General features: G+C 58.2%; 2 protein-coding genes and 1 long non-coding RNA gene across 9 annotated transcripts in view; 1 reads left to right on the forward strand and 2 right to left on the reverse strand.

Annotated features, from left to right (window-relative positions):
• The window catches only part of SMARCD3 (SWI/SNF related, matrix associated, actin dependent regulator of chromatin, subfamily d, member 3), a 29,388-nt gene extending 17,064 nt beyond the window's left edge, over positions 1-12,324 (forward strand). For 2 of the 6 annotated variants that reach the window (XM_059396088.1, XM_059396089.1), the window contains exons 3-14: positions 6,037-6,248; positions 7,954-7,996; positions 8,813-8,935; positions 9,058-9,180; positions 9,431-9,526; positions 9,680-9,781; positions 10,003-10,164; positions 10,917-11,014; positions 11,132-11,267; positions 11,556-11,678; positions 11,807-11,908; positions 12,149-12,324. In XM_059396088.1, the coding sequence (XP_059252071.1) occupies positions 6,037-6,248; positions 7,954-7,996; positions 8,813-8,935; positions 9,058-9,180; positions 9,431-9,526; positions 9,680-9,781; positions 10,003-10,164; positions 10,917-11,014; positions 11,132-11,267; positions 11,556-11,678; positions 11,807-11,908; positions 12,149-12,202 (1,374 nt within the window). In that variant the 3' untranslated portion in view covers positions 12,203-12,324. The other 4 variants (XM_059396087.1, XM_059396091.1, XM_059396092.1 and 1 more) reach the window with 4 other exon arrangements.
• LOC132015559 (uncharacterized) lies at positions 11,260-12,196 on the reverse strand. Its single transcript, XR_009403724.1, has 3 exons — positions 12,107-12,196; positions 11,550-11,699; positions 11,260-11,345 (listed from the first exon to the last, which is right to left on the reverse strand). It is a non-coding gene; the product is annotated as an uncharacterized LOC132015559 (long non-coding RNA).
• A 125-nt stretch (positions 12,325-12,449) lies between the features above and the next one.
• On the reverse strand, positions 12,450-18,119 carry CHPF2 (chondroitin polymerizing factor 2). 2 transcript variants are annotated; one of them, XM_059396085.1, is made up of 5 exons: positions 18,029-18,119; positions 16,335-17,525; positions 15,351-15,915; positions 14,597-14,779; positions 12,450-13,905 (listed from the first exon to the last, which is right to left on the reverse strand). In XM_059396085.1, the coding sequence occupies exons 2-5, from the start codon at positions 16,619-16,621 to the stop codon at positions 12,598-12,600; spliced, it is 2,343 nt and encodes a 780-aa protein (XP_059252068.1). In that variant the 5' UTR covers positions 16,622-17,525; positions 18,029-18,119; the 3' UTR covers positions 12,450-12,597. The 2 variants fall into 2 exon arrangements, with proteins under 2 accessions (XP_059252068.1, XP_059252069.1); XM_059396086.1 differs by having other exon boundaries at positions 17,965-18,055.
• Positions 18,120-21,876: the final 3,757 nt, after the last annotated feature.

Here is a 21,876-nt window from a genome sequence, read left to right on the forward strand (position 1 = left end):
TCTTTGTGAGGTGGGAGTCCCGGCTGGGGTGCCCACTCCTGCGCCTCTGCTTTCTGGTCTGAAGGCCCCCCTCCCGTCCCGTGTCTGCACACGTCGGGCTGCCCCTTTAGAAGCAACAAGGAGATGCGCCTGCTGGTGCCTTGTCAGTCGCACCTTGTGGGTGGGATGTGGGGCTGGTGGGGTTAGGCCGGTGCATGCAAATCCCTGTGGCTCCTTGTCCCTCTGGCCTTTGCACTGCTGTGTGTGCCTGAGGGCCATTCGTGCACTATGGATCCGTAAAGAAGTCTCCCAGAGAAATGGCTGGGAGGTGGGGGGAGGCCCCCCAGGCTCAGGCTCCAAGGCTCCAAGGCTCCGAGCGAGGCTCAGGCTCCGGTGGCCCAGGAGGGAGTGAGCTGTGGTCTTGAGTGATGCTCACCAGCTCCCTGGGTATCACCAGAGCCTTTGGTCCAACCACCTCCTGCAATCTCCTCCCCACCAGGACCAGCCCCTCAGGAATGCGCGATATCCCCACTGCCCTTCACCGCACTTCCTCAAACTTGCTGTCTTCTTTACCCGAAAGGGCTCTTCGAGAGTTGAGAACTCTGAGCTTTATACAAAGCCTAAACGTGTCTGCCCCTGCCCCAGCCCCCCAGAACCTGTAAGGTCCGTGGTTTCACACATGTCCATGCTAGAAGCACCCACCGTGGGTGGGGATGCCCATAGCGACTCACGCCTTCAGGTAAGTGGCAGAGTATGAGCTCTATCCGCTGGCCCACTGAGCTTTGGGTGGTGGCGTTTGATCATAAGTCCCCGTGTCCCAGGATGGGGGGTGGGGTGGGGAGGACAGTGGGGCTTAAAGACTAGTTCCTGATGTCAGGGGGCCACATTTAGGAAATCAAACATAATATCTCAGACACTCGTCAGGCAAGTGCCAACTCATGGCGTAGATGGCAATGCGTATTCAAAGAAGAGAAAAAGTTGGTGCACAGGAGTGGAATTGGGGAGGGCTTCCTGGGGGTGGTGGGGCCCACACTAGGCTTTAAAGGATGAATGTGATCTGGATAGGCAGATGAGCAGTAGTAGAGGGATTCCAGGCACAAGAATAGTGGGAGCAGAGGCTTAGACATGGGAATGAGTGAGGGGTTTTGGAGGTTAGCAGACAGACTAGAGGTAATCTCCCCCAGGTCACCAGTGGCCACCTTCATGGCCTGTGGCAGCCACCCCCGCCCCGTTCCCACCCTGCCAGGACCCAGCTTCTGCATGGGGGAATGTGGGGGGAAGCTGGGTAGAGATCTGGTAGAAAGAGGACCTCTGGGTTCCTTGCTAAGCCAGCAGAAAAGGAGGGTTATCGTGGGCCACTCTGGCCTTTTGGAGGACTGACAGCGGGCACCCACCTGCAGGGAGACAGCACAGCGAGGGCCCAAGGAAGTCAGGCTGTAGGCAAAAGGACTCTCCGGGCAGAACACTGCCTTGGTTCTTTGTCTGCACTCTGAAGGCATGCTGGAGGGGTTCCCCAGTGCAATTCTGGGTCTTTAAGGTGTAACTGCAAATAAGTTTTCCAACAAATTCCCCCAGGCATTGCCCGGCCCTCACCGGGATGCGACAGGGAAGCCCCAGGAGGCACGTAAAACTTGACCCACTCTCCTCTTCCCAAAGCCCTTGGGCTCTTCCTCCAGAAGGAGGAGAGAGGAGAGGGGTGTGGCCTTCAGGGGGGACTGGGTGGCGCTGTGGTTCCCAGCCTGGGGATCTCAGGATTTGCCCCTCCTGTTTCCTGTCCCTCCTTCACCCCAGGGACTGCCAGCTCCCTCCACGCTGCCTCTTCTGGGGCTCCCTCACAAACGCACACTTCGCCCTGATTTCTTTGGGGTCTGGAGGATGGCCCTCCCGGACCCAGCAGCCCCAGCATCTCACCCCTCCCATGCCCGGTTCCAAAGCCGGGAGGCTCTGCTCGCCTCCATGCCCCTGCCCATCCGCCCAGGCCCCCACCCCAGCCCCTCGCCTTCCCTCACATTTTCTCTTCCTGTTCTCAGGAGTCGGATCCACGCCTCTTTTCCGAAATACTTCCCCTCTTGCCCTCACTTTCTCACATAGAGACAAACAAAGACTCCCATACCCAGAAATAGACTCACAGGGAGCTGGGAGACACACACAGGCCGAGTCCTGCCACACACGCACCGGCGGGCGCGCATTCGCACCGGGGCCCCGGTGCGGGGAAGCACACAGAGAAGGCGTTTGTCCGTGCACGCACACAAACACCCACACCCGCGGCCACCGCGCCGTGCCCACACCAGGGCGCAAACACACCCGGCGGCCGAGACAAGGGCGCACACATCTGCGGACGCGAGGGGACACCGCCTCCCCGGGCACACCCCCCGCGGCCGGCCTGGTGCAGGAGCAAGGCCTCCTCCGGGCTCGGCTCCCCCCGGATTCCTTCCAGCGAATGTTTCCCTACTTGGCCTGCCCGGTCTCTGGGGAAAGGGCCTCAGAAATGCGGCAGGAGCCACTTGGGGGACAGCTGGAACGGACTGTTCCCTGCCTGGCCCTGCCGGCGAATTCCCTAACCGAGAAACTATTCGTGGCGAGAGCCCGGGTGGCCGGCGAGCCCCCCGCCGCCTCTCCCCGTCCCCTCCCCGCGCCGCCTCCCCGCGGCCCTCCGGCGGCCTCGGGCTGCAGCGCCGCTGCCCAGCGCCCCGGAGCCGGGCTGGCCGGCGAGCCTCGCCGCTTATCTGCGCTGTTTGGACAGCGAGGGCTGGAAAGGCAGGCGTTTGTGTCCCCGCCGAGTCAACAGGCAGACCCCGGGCCGCCGGACTATTTCTGTCTTATCAGTGCAGGAATGCGGCAGCCGCGGCGGCGGCGGCGGCGGCGGCGGGCGGCGGCGGCGGCGGCGGCGGCGTGGGCCGTGGGCCGTCAGGGCAGCCCTGAAGGGGCCCCCTCCCCACTCCGCTCGAGTAGAAGTGTGAGAGAGCCCAGCAGGACTCAGAGGGGAGAGTTGGAGGAAAAAAAAGGCAGAAAAGGGAAAGAAAGAGGAAGAGAGAGAGAGAGTGAGAGGAGCCGCTGAGCCCACCCCGATGGCCGCGGACGAAGTTGCCGGAGGGGCGCGCAAAGCCACGAAAAGCAAACTTTTTGAGTTTCTGGTCCATGGGGTGGTGAGTGGGGGAAAGTTAGCGGGGGAGGGTGAGCGAGCTGGCGCGGGCTGAATGGAGGGATGATCGGGAGGGGCCGGGAGGGGGCTCCCGCTCTCCCACCCTCTGGCAGGGGCGCCACGGCCCGCGGCCCAGCCCCAGGACGGTGCCGGCGCCCTGGCACTCGAACACGTCGTCAGGCGGCGGGCCGGGGATGGGTGCCCGGGCGGGGAGCGGGACGCGTCTGCAGGGGTCCTTGTCAGGGGCTGGGGGTGGGACTTGGGGACTGTCCCCCCCCCCCCGCCAAGTGTGTGTGTGTGTAGGGGGGTCCCCTCTGTACCAGACGCGTTGTCTTCTGTTCTCTTCCTCGTGGGCCCAGGTGTTCCCCTGCCCTGGGGGTGGGGGTGGGGGACACGGCAGGGGGTGGGCTGGGTTGGCTGCTCCTCCGCTGGGACAGTGTCTCTCTGATTGTGTCTCAGGGAGCAAGGAGCAGGTGACCCTGGAGGCACTGCGAGCTGCAGGCTCTTTGGCTGAACAGCCTCAGCATCCTGGCTGGAGGGCTCTGGGGCTTTGCTGATGGCCTCTGCCATCAGGGTCAGAGAGAGACCCTCTCTAGGGACAGGTCCCAAGTGAAGGGGTCTGAAGATCCCCTTGGCCGACTCAGCCACCAGAAGCTGATGTCCTTAAATCCTCAAAGGTGTGAAGGAAGGCCTGGAGTCAGGGACGTGAGGCCTAGAGGCCAAAGGGGCAGGGTGGCCCCTTCCTGCCAGGAGCAGACTTGGAAGGCCCACAGGGAGCCTAAGGGAGCCCAGGGTGACCTGAGGGGATGGGACCTCAGGCTGAGGCAGCAGGAGCCAGGCCGGGAGAGGCGTGGAGGGCAGTGGAATGGGAGAGGCAGGGGCTGTGGGACTTGAAATGGCTACTGGGTTCGGAGCTGGGTGCAGAGGAGGCAGTCAAGTTGACTATGGCCAAATTTGGTTGTGACCCCAAAGAAGGCACGTTCTCAATGAGGGAGGCCAGAGTGCCTAGAATCTTGGTCCTTCGTTGGGGTGGTCCGGGTAGCTGGCACAGCCTTCTGGGGGCTCTGGAAACTTCTCCCTTGGGGCCTCTTCAGCAAATCAGCAAGTATCGATGGCCTTGAAAAATGGGAGAGCAGCTGACTAGGTAAAGGGGCTTCACTGGGGCAGCTTGTCCTCCAGTCCCAGAGATTTCTAAGGCCACTTCCCAGGGGTGCCCTTGTCAGTCAGCCAAGTTGCCTGCCCAGCCATGCTGCTTGGTGAAGTCCCTTTAAAAAGGCTCATCCAGGGGAGAAAGGGGGCTATCCATGTGGGTTGGTTGGTTTGTTTATAATTTAGCCAACTTAGAGCTCCAGTTCTTGGGTGGCTGTGAGTCCCACGGCTTCACTCCCCATACCCAGTCTGTACTGCAGTGGGGCCAGGCTCCATGCTGGGCCACCCCGCTGGAGACATGAGTGACGGGGTCAGGTGGGGTGGGGGAGGCAGACACACGGAAGGGCGGTTTTTGCTTTGGGAGAGATGGACAGAGACAGCTGGCCCGCTGGGAGTTAGGGACCTAGCTCAGGGCGAGCGGGACTGGAGGGAGAGTTGGCAGTTAGAAGGAATTCACCCAGCTCCTGCTCAGGGCTCCTCCGTGTGCCTGGGGCCATCTGCACTCTGGGAGACAAAGTGGGTAGCCTGTAGAAGGTAAAAGGGGCTGTGTCCCTTGCTCCCTAATGTCCTTCCTGCTCTCTTTGTCCCCTTCACACCTACCCTCCACTTTATAGCCCCTCCGGGGGCCTTCCCCAATCCCAGTTCTGGGATCTGGACAAGTGGGGTTTTGAAAGTCTGTGAAACATTTCACTCAATGAATTTGCATCTCATCTACATCCCATCTGAGGTGGCAAGGGAATACACCTGCCTCATCTCGCTCCCCATGGCACCCCTTTGAGCCCTGACTTCCTACCTCGCTGGGGCGGGGTGGGAGGGAAGTGGAGGAGTTCTGTAGGCTGGAACCCTCTCTGGTAATGCCGGCAGACAGGAGGGGAGAGATGGATGGAGGAGGAAATGCCGCTGCCTCTGAGCTCCCCAAGCCTCTGGGCAGCCCACCTCCAGCCCAGCTGCCTCCGGTCAGGGAATCCTGGTAGGGTGTGACCTCACTGGCTCCTGCTGCCTCCAGCCTTCACCTTAAGGGCATATTGGGGGGGGGGCTAAGACGTCAAAAGCCCTGGGTGTGGAGGCTTGGCATCAGCCAGAGGGGGTGTGGTGGGAGCTGAAGGGTCAAAAGCAGGGGCCCAGAGAGAAGGGCGGGTTAAGGTGGGGAGCGCAAGCACAGGCCAGGACAGCCCAGGAAGTGGACTTGAGAAGCCGGGAGTGGAAAGAGAGACAGAAGTCCTAGCAGAGAGCGGGGCCTCTAACCCAGGTGAAGCTGTAGAGAGCAGACAGTCCGGGCCCCTCAGGAAACGGCGGTTCTGTGCTGCCTCTGCCAGGAGGCGCTGCGTGACCTTGGCTAGGTCGCTTTTCTCCTTGAGCCACGGTTGCCTCATCTGTCAAGTGGGGTGGGAAGAACCCCCTCAGTCGGTCTTGCGGAGGAACCTGTGGATGTGAACATCCTTTGAAAAGGTTGAAAGGCGCCATTAATATTCATTTTCGCGGTACCTTCCGCAGACCCGAGGCTGGCGATGCCCGGTGCAGCTGCCTGGCTTCAGTTAGCTTCCTGCAGCGAGACGCAGAGCCCCCTCCGCCGAGCCGCGCGGTGGCGGCGCCCCTGCCCCTCCCACCCCTCGCTCACGCTGGCGGCATCGGGGTCACCGGCCGGGGGGCTTGGGGTGGGAGAGACGCGGCTCACCGCGCCTGGAACCGGGGCCCTGGTCTGACCGGCGGGCGCCTGTTTCTGCTTCACCTCCGCCCCCGCCCTCGTCCCCCCCCCCCCCACCCAGCGCCCCGGGATGCCGTCTGGAGCCCGGATGCCCCACCAGGGGGCGCCCATGGGCCCCCCGGGCTCCCCGTACATGGGCAGCCCCGCCGTGCGACCCGGCCTGGCCCCCGCGGGCATGGAGCCCGCCCGCAAGCGAGCAGCGCCCCCGCCCGGCCAGAGCCAGGCCCAGAGCCAGGGCCAGCCGGTGCCCACCGCCCCCGCGCGGAGCCGCAGGTGAGTGGGGCCCAGCGCGGAGGGGGCGGGCCACGGGACCCCAGGGACGGGGTGGGTGAGGAGCGGGACTGGAAGGAGCGAGGAAGAAGGAGCGAGCGGTCCTGGGTGGGATGCCCTCTGGGGAGGTGGGCCGAGGGGGCACCGGTCTGGTTCCTTTGTGTGCCCACCGTAGAGACTGAAGCTGCGGCCGTCGCGCCCTTCTCCTTGTCACCTGCCCCCTCCTTCTCTCCAGCCCTTGTCCCCAGGTTCTGGGAGACGCTTCTGTCTTTGGGGTGGGGGTGGGGCTGGCGGTCGGACTGAGGGCTGAGCTTTGGGGACGGTTTCCCCAAGTGTGGCTGTGCAGTGCACCGTCCTCGGTCCCCTGGCTGGACTGTTTAAAAGCCCCACTCCAGGCAGTCTCAGTCTGACTCTCTGGTCAGGGGGGTGGAGCCTGGGGATTTGCCCTGTGGGTGGGTGGTCTGCTGCAGAGTCCTGCTCTCAGGGGATTCCTAGGCAGGCAGAGGATGGGGAGCTGCCATCATCTGTCCTGGGGACCAGGTCTGCCCCCCCCAGCCAGGAGAGGCCAGCCCGTTCCCCTGTCTGAGCCAGCTGGGGACACCCTGAAAGCCCCTGCTGGTGTCTGGCAAGAGAGATGCCCCTCTGGGTTTCACTATTTAACCAAACACACATGCTTCCCTTTGCACACCAGATGGAGTCCTATAAAAAGAGTAATATGGATTTTACCTCATTATTAAATATTTTTTTACACATCAAGGAAAATTCACCATTTATAGGATTCCCAAGATGAATTCTTTTGCAAAGTGAATCATCCTTTCATACAGTAAACAAGTTCCTGATCTGTCTTGTGTAGATGGAGAGTTTCACATAGATAATTTCTTCAAAACAAATCAGACCTTTAATGAAAGGGGCTCACCTGGCCTTAGAAGAGACTCTTGGGCAGGAGGGGGCAGTGGCTGTCACCACACACAATGGTACAGAGCCATCCTCCAGGCTGGGTTTTAATCTCAACTTGCCATGGATTTTCTGGGGGTGTTTTTGGGAATCAGAAGCAGCTAGCAGGTCAAGAAGAGTCCCAAGTCCCAGCTGCCACCCCAAATCCAGCCTGCGGTCACACCCCCACAGGAGAAGCCTCTCTCTGGACCTCTCTGGGTGTGTTTCTGGACCCTGCTGGCAGGGTGATCCGAGGGCCTGCCAGCCTCCTCTTCCAAGCCCATGGTGCCAGGGTTGCAAGACCTCCCCAGCTTCACCCATCACTTCCTGCTCCAGGGATGGGAGAGGGTGTCTGCTTCTCTGCCTCTGAACTCAAGCCACCTTGGACTGTGTACCTCAGCTTAACAGAAAGGGAGACTCCTCAGAATCCCTCCTCCTCCTCTGCCCTCCCCCTCCCTAGCTTTTCTCAAGCACTTTTGCAGCCCCCCCCCTCCCCGCCCCAGCCCTTCCTAAGTCTAAATTTCTCTGGCCTGAGGATGTGGTGGGGTGGAAAGGGGCACCAGGGCTAGAGAAAAGGACGGGGCCACGTCTGCTGCCCACAAGAGGACATAGTGCCATGCCATGCACCACTGCCGTAGCCCTTGGGCGGGCAGACGAGCGGGCTGTGGGAACCCCAGCCAGGCGGGTGGAGATGTCGGGATAATTTAGCAGGTGGCCTCGTTACTCCCAGATCTGTCGCCATGGTAACCTGGTTTTTTCTTTAAAAAATGTACAGTGCCAAGAGGAGGAAGATGGCTGACAAAATCCTCCCTCAAAGGGTGAGTGCCTTTCACAGCAGCCCCCGGCCCTCCCCCCACCCTGTGCTGCTCTGCCTCCTCTCCCCCCACCCCACCGCCCTGGACCGCTTCCCCTCCCCCCTCAGGAGCAGAGCTTCAGCGTCACAGCCACTTTCACTTTTTGTTTAAAAAGCTAATTAAGAAGTGGGGCTCCCTGGCCAGAGGGAGGGGGTGGGGTGGAGGGAAGGAGCAGAGCCACCGTAAGAGGTAGGGTCCTGGGCCCGGGGTGAGGCCCTGCGGGACTGAGCTCCTGCAGTCCACAGACATACATAAAGGTGTGGGACAAAGAGGTCACAAGAGCTAGGGGACCAAAGGCTGGCCAGGGAGTGAAGGAACTGAGGCTGGCCAGAAGGCCTGGACATCATCAGTGAACCGAGGCGCAGCGAGGCGTGCAGGGTAGCACGGCTGAGATGTGAGTGGAGCGACAAGGTGGGTGCCAGTGGAGAGGGAAGCAGCAACATCCTCTGTCTCAGGCACCCCAGGAAGGTCCAGAGGCCATATGACAAGGGCAAGGACTAGATGAGGTGAAGTCCCACTTGCTGGGCTCCGTGGCTGCGGCCTCCCCTAGTGATGAAATGCTTCTCGAGGGAGAAGCAGCTTTTTGTCCCTACATGCTGAGGTCTTTTCTGCTGGGTATGCAGTCCTGGGGAGAAGGCCCCGTTTGCACTCGAAGTTCCGTGCCCGGAACGTGGCCAGCACCCCTCTACACTCTTTGTATCCTGGGACCACCTGACATGCACGTTCCCCCTACAAGACTGGCTGAGCCCCTCGTTCCCTGCCTTCCTCCTGCTATTCCAGATCCGGGAGCTGGTCCCGGAGTCCCAGGCTTATATGGACCTCCTGGCATTTGAGAGGAAGCTGGATCAAACCATCATGCGGAAGCGGGTGGACATCCAGGAGGCTCTGAAGAGGCCAATGAAGGTGTCTTGATTTGGGGGCAGGAAGAGGGCTCTAGGTCGTGTTCGGAGAATGAAGCAGTGGGATTGCCCCAGGGAACGGGAGCATGCCGCATGGGCTCTATACTATACTCTTTATTTCTACAGCAAAAGCGGAAGCTGCGTCTTTATATCTCCAATACTTTTAACCCTGCGAAGCCTGATGCTGAAGATTCTGATGGCAGCATTGCCTCCTGGGAGCTTCGGGTGGAGGGGAAGCTTCTGGATGACGTACGTCCTGGCCCAGGTCTCTTCAGGTGCCCTGGGGTGGGTATGGGGCTGAGCTGAGGACAGAAAGAGATGGATGCACCATGGGTTAGGGAGTCAGCCCTGGCGAGGGGTGGGCGGCCTGAAGAGACAGTCGGGCGCAGAGGCCTGCTTCTAACCGTGCTGCCCTACCCGACCAGCCCCACCCACCCCCGGCTCGTCCTGCCCCCACGGTCCCTGTCCTGCCCCCACGGTCCCTGTCCCTCTCCCACAGCCCAGCAAGCAGAAGCGGAAGTTCTCTTCCTTCTTCAAGAGTTTGGTCATTGAGCTGGACAAAGACCTTTATGGCCCCGACAACCACCTCGTTGAGGTAAGACCCAACTTCTGCCTGGGCAACGGCCACTCTGCCACAGACCACCGTTCCCTCAACCACACGGATCTGGATCAGGGACCACCTGAGAGCCCTTGGCCCCAGCAGCCATGATGGGCCTGTGAGGTGACCCAGCTCTCCTCCCCTGGGCAGTGGCACCGGACACCCACCACCCAGGAGACAGATGGGTTCCAGGTGAAGAGGCCAGGGGACCTGAGCGTCCGCTGCACACTGCTCCTCATGCTGGACTACCAGGTCCGTGCCCCTACCCCAGACGCCGCCCCACACCCCTTCTCTTAGGGCAGATCTCAGCTTCCGGGGAACCTACCCGGGAGACCCATTTTCTTCCATACCTCATCTTCTCCAGAAGCATGGTTCCCAGGAGCCCGATTATCACGTCCCCCCAGTCCCCAGCTGCCTGGCCCTGAGTTCTTTCCACTCCCCTCTCTTTTATCTTCACGGCCGTCTTTTCCCAGCCTCCCCAATTCAAACTGGACCCCCGCCTGGCTCGGCTGCTGGGCTTGCACACGCAGAGCCGCTCGGCCATCGTGCAGGCCCTGTGGCAGTACGTGAAGACCAACAGGCTGCAGGACTCACACGACAAGGAATACATCAATGGGGACAAATACTTCCAGCAGGTACCCTCTCTCGTGACCTCAGGGATGTGGGGGGCGGGCAGAGGTTCCAATAGGGGAAGTGCCTCAATGAGGCTCAAAGGCAACTCCCCCACCCCCACTTCTAGATTCCTGGGTGCTAGCGCACACCCTACCCTACTGCTCCACGCCGCAGCCTGTCCCTTTAGGCCAAGCCAGTTTAGAAAGTTCCGGAACCTTAAAAGGCTGACAGTGTGGGGAATGTAATATTCTTGGCACTTGGGAGTTGGGACCCCTGGGTTCCAGTCCTGGATCCAGACTCTACCAAAGTAGAGATTATTTGTAAAACTTTTTAAATAAACACAGCAGATAAGCTTGAGGCGTAAAATAAGTCGACGTTTATTGAGTGCTTGCCGTGTGCCGGGCTCTGTTGCAGGCGGTGTGGGCTCATCTACTTAGTTTTCCCAGCCTCCCTGGTCATTACCATCCCCACTCTGGACACGAAGAAACCAAGGCCTGAGAGCTTAGGGGATTGGCTCGAGGTTGCCAGGTTAACGGAAGAGGCAGGATTTGCACCTCGGTGGCCACAGACCCCAGGCCGATGCTTTCGGCCGCGGCACCGCACCAGCCCACGTCCTTCTCCACGCTCCGCCACCTGCAGACACCCTCCTCCCCACTCCGGCAGCAATGAGGACTTAGACTTGCTCCTCTTGTGGCCGTCCCAGAATGGAAGGATCAGGGCTGTCCACACTCTTCTCAAGCAGATGAAACTGGTCTCTCTTTCTCTCCTACTTCAGATTTTTGACTGCCCGCGGCTGAAGTTTTCAGAGATTCCCCAGCGCCTCACAGCTCTGCTGTTGCCCCCCGACCCCATTGTCATCAACCACGTCATCAGGTGAGGCCCCGACTTGCTCCCGAGACCAGGGAGTCAGGGCAGTCCTGCCCTCCCTCCTCCTCCCACCCCCCACCCCTGCAACTGCCGCGGGTACCAAGGGCTGGACTTCCCTGGCAGCGTGGACCCGTCCGACCAGAAGAAGACGGCGTGTTACGACATTGACGTGGAGGTGGAGGAGCCACTGAAGGGACAGATGAGCAGCTTTCTCCTGTCCACGGCCAACCAGCAGGAGATCAGCGCTCTGGACAGTAAGGTGGGGCCAGAGCCCAGAGCTGGAGTGGGACATTGACCCAGAAATGGCAAAATGCAGACAAGAGATAAGAGTACAGGCCTGTGGAGAGAAGGGGGCAGGTGGCCTTTCCCTCGCTCCTTGGAGCTCTGCCCATCCCCCTTCCCGGGCACTGCAGCCGCATCAGGGACCTAAGGGACTGCCCTTCAAAGGAACAGCAGCAAATCCCTCTCCCCCACGGCCCCCGTCCTCCTGCCCCTCCTCTCCCACATCACCATGGCCAGGCGAAAGCGTCTGTCTTTCTACCTGTAGATCCATGAGACGATTGAGTCCATAAACCAGCTCAAGATCCAGAGGGACTTCATGCTAAGCTTCTCCAGAGACCCCAAAGGCTACATCCAGGACCTGCTCCGCTCCCAGAGCCGGGACCTCAAGGTGAAGGGGACTCCAGGAGCACTGGTTGGAAGAGAAGCATATTGGGAAGACAGTAAATGTTGTTATATGACGGTGAGGGTGGGGGTGGGTGGTCCAGGCTCGAGGCTGACCCCCCTGCTCCCTCCCAGGTGATGACAGATGTGGCAGGCAACCCCGAGGAGGAGCGCCGGGCTGAGTTTTACCACCAGCCCTGGTCCCAGGAAGCTGTCAGCCGCTATTTCTACTGCAAGGTGCGGAGGGGCTCCCTGGACCTCAGAACCGCCCCCTCCCCCCCGCCCCTGCTCCCTCCAAGAGAAGCCTCCCTTCCCAGCCCGGCCAGTGGCCCTTGTCACTCCACCAACCCCCTCACCAGGGAGCCCTCCCTGGGAGCCCTGCTCCCAGACGCTCTTCCAGGGTGGCCGGGTGGTTGGGATTGTCCTGTCACTCACCAGCAACAGTGTGACCCTGCTACTGCTCTCATTTCTCTAAAGATCCAGCAGCGCAGGCAGGAGCTGGAGCAGTCGCTGGTTGTACGCAACACCTAGGAGCCCCTGTGAATGAGCGCCACTGTGGGCCTCCTGCCCGGCCCGCCCCCAGGGGGACTCTGCTGTCACTCCCGTGACACCCTCCGGGTGAGGCGGGGAACGATTAAAGGTCATGCATCTGAGAGCGGCCTTGTGTGTCATTGACAACCGGGGAGGAAGGACCAGGGGAAGGCGGTGGGTCCCTCGGGAAAATTCCCCACCCCCTCCCCCCCATGCTTCTCTTTCCTCCGTTTTTCCTAGACCTAAAAACAGTTTGGCAGAAGACACTTTTAATAGCGTTTTTTCTTATTAAAAACAATACAGCAACAAGCTCTCCCTCTGTCCATCCGTTTCGCCTCGCCCTTCCCGGGGCTGAGGCGGGAGGGGGAATCGTGGAGGGGCAGGCCCGGGCTGCCCTAGGTGCTGTTGGCCTGCTCGGGCTCGAACAGCGCCATGGCGAGCTGCGCCCGGGCCCCCAGCCCCTCCAGGCTGCTGAGCCGGCAGCGGTGGTAGAGCTCCTCGCTGAGCCGTGGGCTGCAGTCCCGCAGGGAGAACTTCTGCACCAGCCCTGGCTCCACGGCCCGGAAGAGGTGGAGCCCTGAGAACCGGAGGAACACATCCATCACCTCCAGCCCCTCCAGGGCTTCCTCCTCTTCCTGGCCTGCCAGTTCCCCGGCCAGCCGGGCTCGGGCCGCCAGGTAGTCCGCGTTGTAGAAGCAGCCCTCCGCAGACGCCTGTCGGTCAAACCTGCCTCCGACGGAGGGCCCCCGGGCGGGGTCAGCCCCAGGAGGGGAAGGGGGGTCAGGGCCAGCGCCCGGGGACCCTGGGGCAGGTCTCTGTGGTGCCAGGGCAGGGTTGAACTCCTGGAAATGCACCGGGAAGAAGGCCTGCCAGCCAGAGATGGCGTTCATTCGGCAGCGGTTGAGGACTTCCGGCCCGGGCCTGGTCCACACGGTGGTGAGGAAGAAGAGTGTGTCCACGGGGTGCTTCTTAGAGATCACGTCCATGAGCCGCACCTGGGAAGGGGCCTCGGCACGCACGGCGAGCCAGGCCAGCCTGGTCCCCGGGTACCGCCGCTCTAACTCAGCCGCTGCCGTCTTCACCCCCAGGAACGGGTCTGGGGCCCCTCGGCCGCCTTCCCGAGGTCCGTAGACCAGCAGCAGGGTGAGCAGCGCATGCTCTCGTGGCTCCAGGACCCCGGCTGCAAAGGCCTCGAGGAAAGCCAGGGCCGCAGCGGCTTCGGCCGCCAGGAGCGGCAGCACCAGCTGCACGCGGGTGGCCTCGGTGACATAGGGCATGGGCAGGATCTCTACCCGGCTCAGCGGCCGCAGCAGGCTGACCCTGCGGGCCAGGGCCCGCCGGTGGCCGCGCTGCGTCACGGCTTCCAGCAGGAGGTCCAGCGTGTACTCCATGCCCCGCGCCGGGTCAAAGCGCCGGTAGCCATTGAGCAGCCGCCGCTTCTGGAAGCGCAGGCGGGGCTGGTAGCGGCGGTTCAGCTGCTCCAAGGCCGTCTCCACGGCGTCGCCCACATCGGCCCTGCTGGCCCCCTGCAGTGGGCACTTGGGGGACCCGTCGGCACAGGAGAAGGTGTGCTGCTCTGTGAAGTAGTCCCAGCCCAGCACCTCAAATCGGGAGTGTGGTGTGAAAGGGGCTGGGAGCCCGATGGGCCAGCTCAGCCCTGCCTCGCCCTCGGGGGTCAGCACGGTCAGGTTCTGGATCTGAGCCTGGGGGGGGCAGGGAGGATGCAGAGTTAGTGTCCTCTGGGGAGTCAGGGCCTGACCCCGCTCTAGCATTCTGGGTTCTGAGCTCGGTCCTGACTCTCAACACGCAGCGAGGTGCCCCTGGGCTAATCACTTAGTCCCCTTTCCGTTCCGGTGTGTAAAATGCAGAAAGCATGTGAACCACACGCACCTCACATAGCCGGTGCGAGAAGGAAGAGGGGGAAATGTGCTTTTGCGGCGGTTGAAGCCCCACAGCCTCGCTCTCCCACCCGCGCAGAACACCCTCTTCAGACGGAACCTTCGCTTTCACTTGCTTTCCCCGCCTCACAACCCCTAGGATCCCCTGGAGCGTTCTTCCATGTCTACCCGTGGGCTTTTTAAGGACAGCGCTAGAAACTCAGGGACTTCCAGGCTTCTGCTTCTCCAGTGGAGGGGCACTACAACAGCCGTGTCTAAGCGCGGGACTGAGCTCCCGTTCTCACAGTGCACCTGCAAACTCTTTTCGCCGCAACCAGGTCGGGCTGGGAGCTTCTCTTATGGTTGACCTGGGTCCCCTCTCCTTGGAGATGCGTACACCGAGGTAGGGTCAGCCTCCTCCTACCCCACCCACGTCCCCGCTCGCTTGGCCGCCCCCTCGCTGGGCGCCCAGACAGGGGACACTCCGTCTGACCGCCAGCAGTGGGCCGGGGCTCACCTGCAGCTCCTCTATCTCGCTGTACGCCCGCTCCAGCTCCAGAGCGCTGAAGCGCTTGTGAAGCCTGTACATGAGGGCTCCCTCGGAGACGGGGTGCACTGCGAAGGCACTCAGGAAGGCCGAGCTCCCCTCCTTCTCGGGGTCCCTATTTTTGGCCAGTTCAAAGGAACGGTACTGCTGCCCCTAGAGGGACCAATCAGATCAATCAAAACCATACCCTGCCTGTCCCTGCCACCCTTACCCGGACTCGCATTCACACCTAGTGGGGAGAGCTGGAGACCACTCCGGGGTCCCCTTAAACTTGGCCTCTCACCAGATGTGGGAAAAAAGAATGTAAAGTAGGCCATTAGGATGCCCTCTTTGCCCAAAGAACCCCACTGTTTCAAGAGAATGAAACCCATGAGCCAGAAAATGCTCCCACTACTCTGGTTTACCTTACTTCTCCAGGGCAATGGCCACCTCTAGGACATTCCCAGATCAATTATGACTGTGCATGTCATAAGGAGGAGGGGGCAATGGGCAGGAGGGACAGCTGGCAGGAGCTGGTGAGCAGGGACACTTTCCTATCTTGCCCAGGGGGTCCCTGACAAGTTGCCACTTTTGACAGCCTGAGAACTCAAAGTTAGGGTCAGTGGCTAGGAAGGACAAAACCCCAAGCTGCTGCTGGGAAGGAGCCAACAGCACCCACCCTGGAGACAACTGCTCAGGCGCTATGAATTGTTGGGGACCGAGATTGACTTGAACGGGCTGTCACCTGGTGCTGCGAGACACAGCCGATGCCCAGAGAGTCGATGAGGCAGCGGCCAAGCCACTCATCAGGACGGGCACTGAGAATGTCTCCTCGGCAGCCGTCCAGATGTGGCCGCAGTCGAAGCAGGAGACTCCGTGACAACAGGTAGCCAAAGCCCCCGTGGCAGTACCGGGCCTGCTCGCCTGCGCCAATAAACTCCTCGGCTCGGCCCAAGTACAGGTCTTGGTTGATGCTGAGGTGGCCAGCGAGGGCGGCCAGGCGGGGGGCCTGTACATACGTGTCATCCTGCATGATGAAGAACCAGTCGTAGTCGGCCCCAAAGTGCGTGTGGAGATGGCGCAGGGTCTCTGACATGAGCCAGGCTGGCCGTTCGTCCCCATGGGAGACCACCTGCATTCCTGCAGGAGTCCGCGCCCCTCGCTGCCCCGTGAAGTACAGTAATCGAGAAAAGTGGTGGGCCACCGTGCGGTTGACAGCCACAGCCAGAGTGGACAGGGTAGCCCTGGAGGTCAGGACAGCCACCAGCAACCGCTCCCGAGAGCCCAGCTCTGTCTGGATATACCGAGTCCTGCGGAGGGACCAAAACACCAAGGGTCAACTCCTTAAGCTTTAGGGGCCCAGTCTGTCCAGCACAGACGTCGCTCTGGGAATGAAGAGGAGGGACCTCCTCATCGATATGAATGAGCTACTACAGAGAGCACCCACAGACACTGGAACTCGTTTGGGGAGGGGTCTACTACGGATGGGTTAGACAATTAGATGGTGAGATGCATTTCCTGCCCTGTTGAAGAATATCCAACACCAATTTAACACCAATGGGGGAGACTTTCTCAAACCTGAGAAGGAAAAATAGGAACAGCCCGTGATGGGTAATAAGGCAAAGAACTGCTCTAGCAGCCCAACATGGACTATCAGTGAAGGCAGAGGCAAGGCCTTCGAGCCGCGTGGCAGTGGGGTCTGGGGACCATGGACACACACAACTCTCACCTGAGCACCTTCTTGTAGGGCTTGTTGGGATCCCGGTAGTAGGGGACAATCCGGGGTTTGAAGTCTTCATCACTTTGGTCGAGTCCAGTTCTTGAGTCTGGATCATGTGGCACTCCCGGGTCCCCCACAGCTTCCACACAAGGATCTTCTCCCTCACCCTGGATCCAGGAAACCCGCAAGAGGCTCAGGCTGCATCCCAGAGACAGCCCTAGGATGAGGGGCAGTGCTGGCCGCAGCAGAGCCAACAGGGAGCTCAGTCGCATGGTGGGAGGCCCTACCTTATGCATGCCCCAGGGGGCACGGCCTCAAGGATCAATGGGCGTCAGGCCAAGCAATAGCAGGCCTACAGTTTTAAGCAGGAAACCTGGGATCAGTGAAGTCAACAATAGAGCGAGGTGTGTTTGCTGCCAGGCCCAGCATCCCCAGGAAGCGCGGGGCTGGGCTTCAATCCTCAAGGTGCCCAATTTAACTCTCAGTCTAAAGGGCAATACATATTAGAGTCGATTTCACCCACTAATGGGATTATGGTCTGTCTTCTAAAAAGAGGGTTCAAAACTTAATCCTACCAAATCTAACCCAAAGAGATCTACACACATCTGGAGACCTGATCTAAGTCCATACAGGAGCAGCTGATAAAGAAACGGTTGGGGAAAAGCAAAAGCTCCATGAAGAGAACAGCCCCAACCACAAGAGCCTTCATCCGTAGGCCTTTTCCAAGAGCCCCTGGCTGGGGGCAGGTTTCCACTCAGCTTCCTGAAGGGGCTGCGGACTGGCTATTGAAGGGCAGCACAGCGGAAGGGCAAGGGGCCTCTTTCTACTCTACTCCTGAGTCTTAAGAAAACCCACAGCTACTAGAGTTACCCCTCCTCCCAGTCCAGAATGGTCAGGAGCCGCTGGCATGGTGCACAGCTCTGCCCACCCACATGAGGTGGACAGACAGGGCGACTCAGCACTGAGAGCCTCTCAGAGGAGCACGATGGCTGATGGAACCATCCTGCGGGGCAGTTCTTCTCTGAACCCAGCTGCCGAGAGGCTGGTGCCGTCCACCTTCTTCTGAGAGGAAACAGGAAGCAAATGACAGTAACTCTGGCTGCGTAAGAGCAGTTCGGCGTCTGGTTTTACCGGGGCCCCAGGTGCCCAAGCCAAACCACCGTGGGAGGACGAGAAGCAGCCAGAGACGCCACCGGGGTCCTGTGAAAGCAAGCGGGGGGCTCGGCTGGCTTCGGACGCCACCGCGGCCAGGACCAGCGCCCCCGCCCCCCCTCTCAGCGATCAAAGACCAACTCTAGTCCTAGAAGGCAGGCCCAAAGCGACTTTTAGCTGTTAGTCTCCAAACAGAAGTAAACCCGGCTGCGTCACGGAACTGTCGAGGAGGGGCCGGGGGACCGAGGGAATGGAGGTCGCGGCCGGGGCGGAAGGCGAAGTCCCCGTCACCGGGCCCGTCGGCGGGGCAAAGGCCCTGCCTGTGCGTGCGGGCGAGGGGCAGCAGGTACGCCCGCGTCCCACAGCGCGAGGAGGCCCTGCAGCAGGGCCGGGGAGGCGGCGGACCGGTAAAGGGCAGCCAGGTGTGGCCGACGCGGCCAGCGCCGTCCCGGGGAGCGGGGCGAGGGCGTGGGGGTGGGACCTGCACCTGCCGACGCGAGCGGCGCCCCGGTCGCCCCTGGGGGGGGAAGGGCGGGGAAGGGGGAACAGACCCCAGCGCCCGGCCGAGGCGCCGGCTCCGCCGCTGCAGCCGCTGCCACCTCACAGCCCGGCCCGCGCCTTCCTCTTCCGCTCGCCGTCGGCCCCGGTCTCTATGGTGACCGCATCCGGTCGCTCGCCCCGCCTCCGCCCGCTGGGTGGTCTCCCCGCCCCCTTCCCCCCACTGCGCAGCCGCCGAGGGGATGACGTGGCAGCCCCGCCAGGCACCCGCCCCCGAGAAGGAGCGAGCGCCCCCCTGACCCTAGTAGCCGGGGACCGGCGGGCGGGCAGCATCTCCAGCCTCAACTGTCGTCTTCCTCGGAAATAAAATGTCCTTCTCAGTGGGCGCGCCTCGGCCTCTGCCTCTGCCTCTGCCTCCGCCTCCTCGACGACTTCTCCCAGTGGCCTCGGAACCCCATCGTCCCCTGACGTATTTCAGAAACGTGGTTTGCCCACCCAGTTGCAGGTGTTGAGTGAGGGACGCCTGGGGGGCTCGGTCATTTAAGCGTCTGCCTTCGGCTCAGGTCGTGATGCCGGGGTCGTGGGATCGAGTCCTGCGTCCGGCTCCTTGCGCAGCCGGGAGCCTGCTTCTCCCTCTGCCTGCTGCTCCTCCAACTCGTGCGTGCGCGCTCTCTCCCAAATAAATAAAATCTTTAAAAAGAAAGGAAAGGGGAGGAGGGAGAGTTGAGCGAACAAGTGGTAGGTGAGGTGGGCATGGTCCCTGCCCTCCGGGAGCTGAGGGTTGAGGGAGACACAGTAAACACACACTGACATACCCAAAATATAAACAGGTAGAAATGGAATCACAGCCTGTCATAAGTACCACTGCAGAAAGTAGAGCCCAGCGGAAAAACAGGACGGGAAGAATTAAATTAGATTGGGAGTTTGGGAATGCCAAGATCAAAGATTCGGTAAGTTACTTTGGCAAAAAGTGGAGAGGAGTTTTCCGGGCAAAGAGCAGAGCACAGAGGCCCTGAGAGAGGAAAGATACTGCGCCAGAGAAGAACTGGGGGGTCAGGGCCGGCTAAAGCCCGATGACAGAGGAGAAAACAGCGCAACGGGAGGCCAGGGCTGGCGGGGCCTTCCAAAGACCACAGCGCGGCCTCCGCCGGCAAGGCACAACCCTGATAGGCAATTTGCAAGTGTATGGGGGCCACCCTGTCCTATGGTTGAGGGGAGGAGCCCAGAATGTTCCAAATCCTGCACTTTGCAAGACAGAGTCGCACAAGAGGAATCACGCAGCCCATATGGCTTTCAAATGTTCTCCTAAACTTTCGTTATGTGGAAAACAACAACAACAACTAATCCTTGAGCCTGTGTTTTATTTTTTTAAATATTTTATTTATTTGGCAGAGAGAGCACAAGCAGTGGGAACAGCAGGGAAAGGGAGAAGCAGGCTCCCAGCTGAGCAGAGAGCCTGATGCCCAGCTCAATCCCAGGATGGCAGGATCTTGACCTGAGCCCAGCAGGTGCCCCAAGAGCCTTTGTTCTATATATAAAAACAAAGTAACTTTGTAGGGTTGTAATATGTGCTGAATTTTCAAGGAATGTAACTCTCATGTAAATGGAAAGAAGATAATACTTTGTTTCATTCAGGAAGACTAAGAGTTACTATTTTGGAGAACTGTATCACAGTGTTCGCACACTCACTATGTTCGGTCTGTATTTGTACAGTCATATTCAAGGTAATTCTATATACAGGTACAAACATATGACTAATTATGTTTTCTAGCATAACGAGATAACAATTATTGGAAAGGCTCTCCTTTTCTTCTGTTATGGTTAAGACACTACATATATTTATATATATATATATATTTTTTTTTTAATTTACGTGTGTAGTTAGGTTATATTTCAAAATAGTAAAGGAGGTGTTATAAAAAAAAAACAAGTTTGCTATTAGAAGAGAATATTGGGGTTGGTAGAGTAAAGAACCACCATTCTAGGAAGTATATAAGATAGAAGTTACCAGCATTTGTTTTCCTTTACTGTGCTTTGGTCTTATTCTCAGTTAGACTGCAATTTGATTTCCCCTGAGCAATGGCACATAATAAGGAGTAAGTGAATGATTTGTAAGACTAGGAAGTCTAACTCTGGGAAGCAGAGTAGGGATGCTCACTTCGACTCTGGAAGATACAGGTTTCAGACCAGCATTGTCCAACAGGAATATAATGTAAGCTGTATAGGTAATTTTATATTTTCTGGTAGTCACGTTAAAAAAGCAAAAAAGAAACAGATGAAATTAATTTTACTAATTTGTTTATTACAGTATTAATCATACCAAATTATAATTTCAACATGCAATCAATATAAAAAATTGAGATATTTTAATTTTTCCTCACATACAATCATTTTATTTTTTGCTTTATTTTTAAATTCTAGTATTACATATAGGGTTATATAGCTTCAGGTGTACAATATAGTGATTCAACAATTATATACATTACTCAAGGCTTGTTATAAGTGTACTCTTCTTTTTAAAAATTATTTATTTATTTATTTGAGAGAGAGATAGAGAGGGAACACAAGCAGGGAGGAGGGGCAGAGGGAGAGTGAGAAACAGACCCCGCACTGAGCAGGGAGCCCAATGTGGGGCTTGATCCCACGTCCCGGGGATCATGACCTTAGCTGGAGGCAAAGGCCCAACCCACTGAGCCACTCAGGCACCCCCTTTTTTTTTTTTTTAAAGATTCTATTTATTTATTTATTTAAGAGAGAGAGATAGTGAGCGAGAGCATAAGCAGGATAGAGGGACACATGGATGAGGGAGAAGCAGGCTTCCTGTTGATAAAGGAGCCTGATGGGGGCTCAATGTAGGGCTCGATCCCAGAACCCCAGGATCATGACCGGAGCCAAAGGCAGATTCTTAACGATTGAGCCACCCAGGTGCCCCCTGATAAGTTTACTCTTCATCCCCTTCACCAGTCTCACCCATCCCCCCCCACCTCCTCTCTAGTAACCACCAGTTGTTTTCTGGGGTTTTTTTTGTTTGTCTGTCTCCTTTTTTCCTTTGTTCATTTATTTTGTTTCTTAAATTCCACACAGGAGTGAAATCATATGGTATTGTCTTTCTCTGACTGACTTATTTCAGTTAGCATTATACCCTGGGATCCATCCATGCTGTTGCAAATGGCAAGATTACATTCTTTTTTATGGCTGAGTAATATTCTACAGTTCATCTGTATCACATTTTCTTTATTCATTCATCTTTCTGGGGACACTTGAGTTGCTTCTGTGTCTTGGCTATTGTAAATAATGCTGCACTAAACATAGAGGCACTTATATCTTTTCATATTAGGGTTTTTGTTTTCTTTAGGTAAATATCCAGTGTTGGAATTACTGGATTGTATCGTAATTCTACTTTGCATATTTTGAGAAACCTCTGTTTTCCACAGTGCTACACCACTTTGCATTCCCACTGACAGCCCACAAGAGTTTCTTATTCTCCATGTCCTTACCAACACTTGTTTCTTGTGGTTTTGATTTTAGCCATTCTGACAAGTGGGATGTGGTTTTGATTTGCATTTCCCTGAAGATTAGTGATGTGAAGCATCTTTCCAGGTATCTGTTGGTCATTTTCTTTGGGAAAAGTTCTGCTCATATCTTCTGCCCCTTTTAAGTTAGATTATTTGGATTTTTTGGGGTGTTGAGTTGTGTAAGTTCTTTATATACTTATTAACCCTTTATTGGAGATATCATTTGCAAATATCTTCTGTGGGTTGTCTTTTTGTTTTGCTTATGGTTTCCCTTGCTGTGCGGAAGCTTTTTTATTTTGGTGTAGTCCCAATAGTTTAATTTTGCTTTTGTTTCTCTTGCTGAAGAAGACATATCTAGAAAAATATTTCTATGGCTAATGTCAAAG

Source organism: Mustela nigripes, chromosome 4 (genome assembly GCF_022355385.1).
Source record: "Mustela nigripes isolate SB6536 chromosome 4, MUSNIG.SB6536, whole genome shotgun sequence".
Classification (NCBI taxonomy): Eukaryota; Metazoa; Chordata; class Mammalia; order Carnivora; family Mustelidae; genus Mustela; species Mustela nigripes.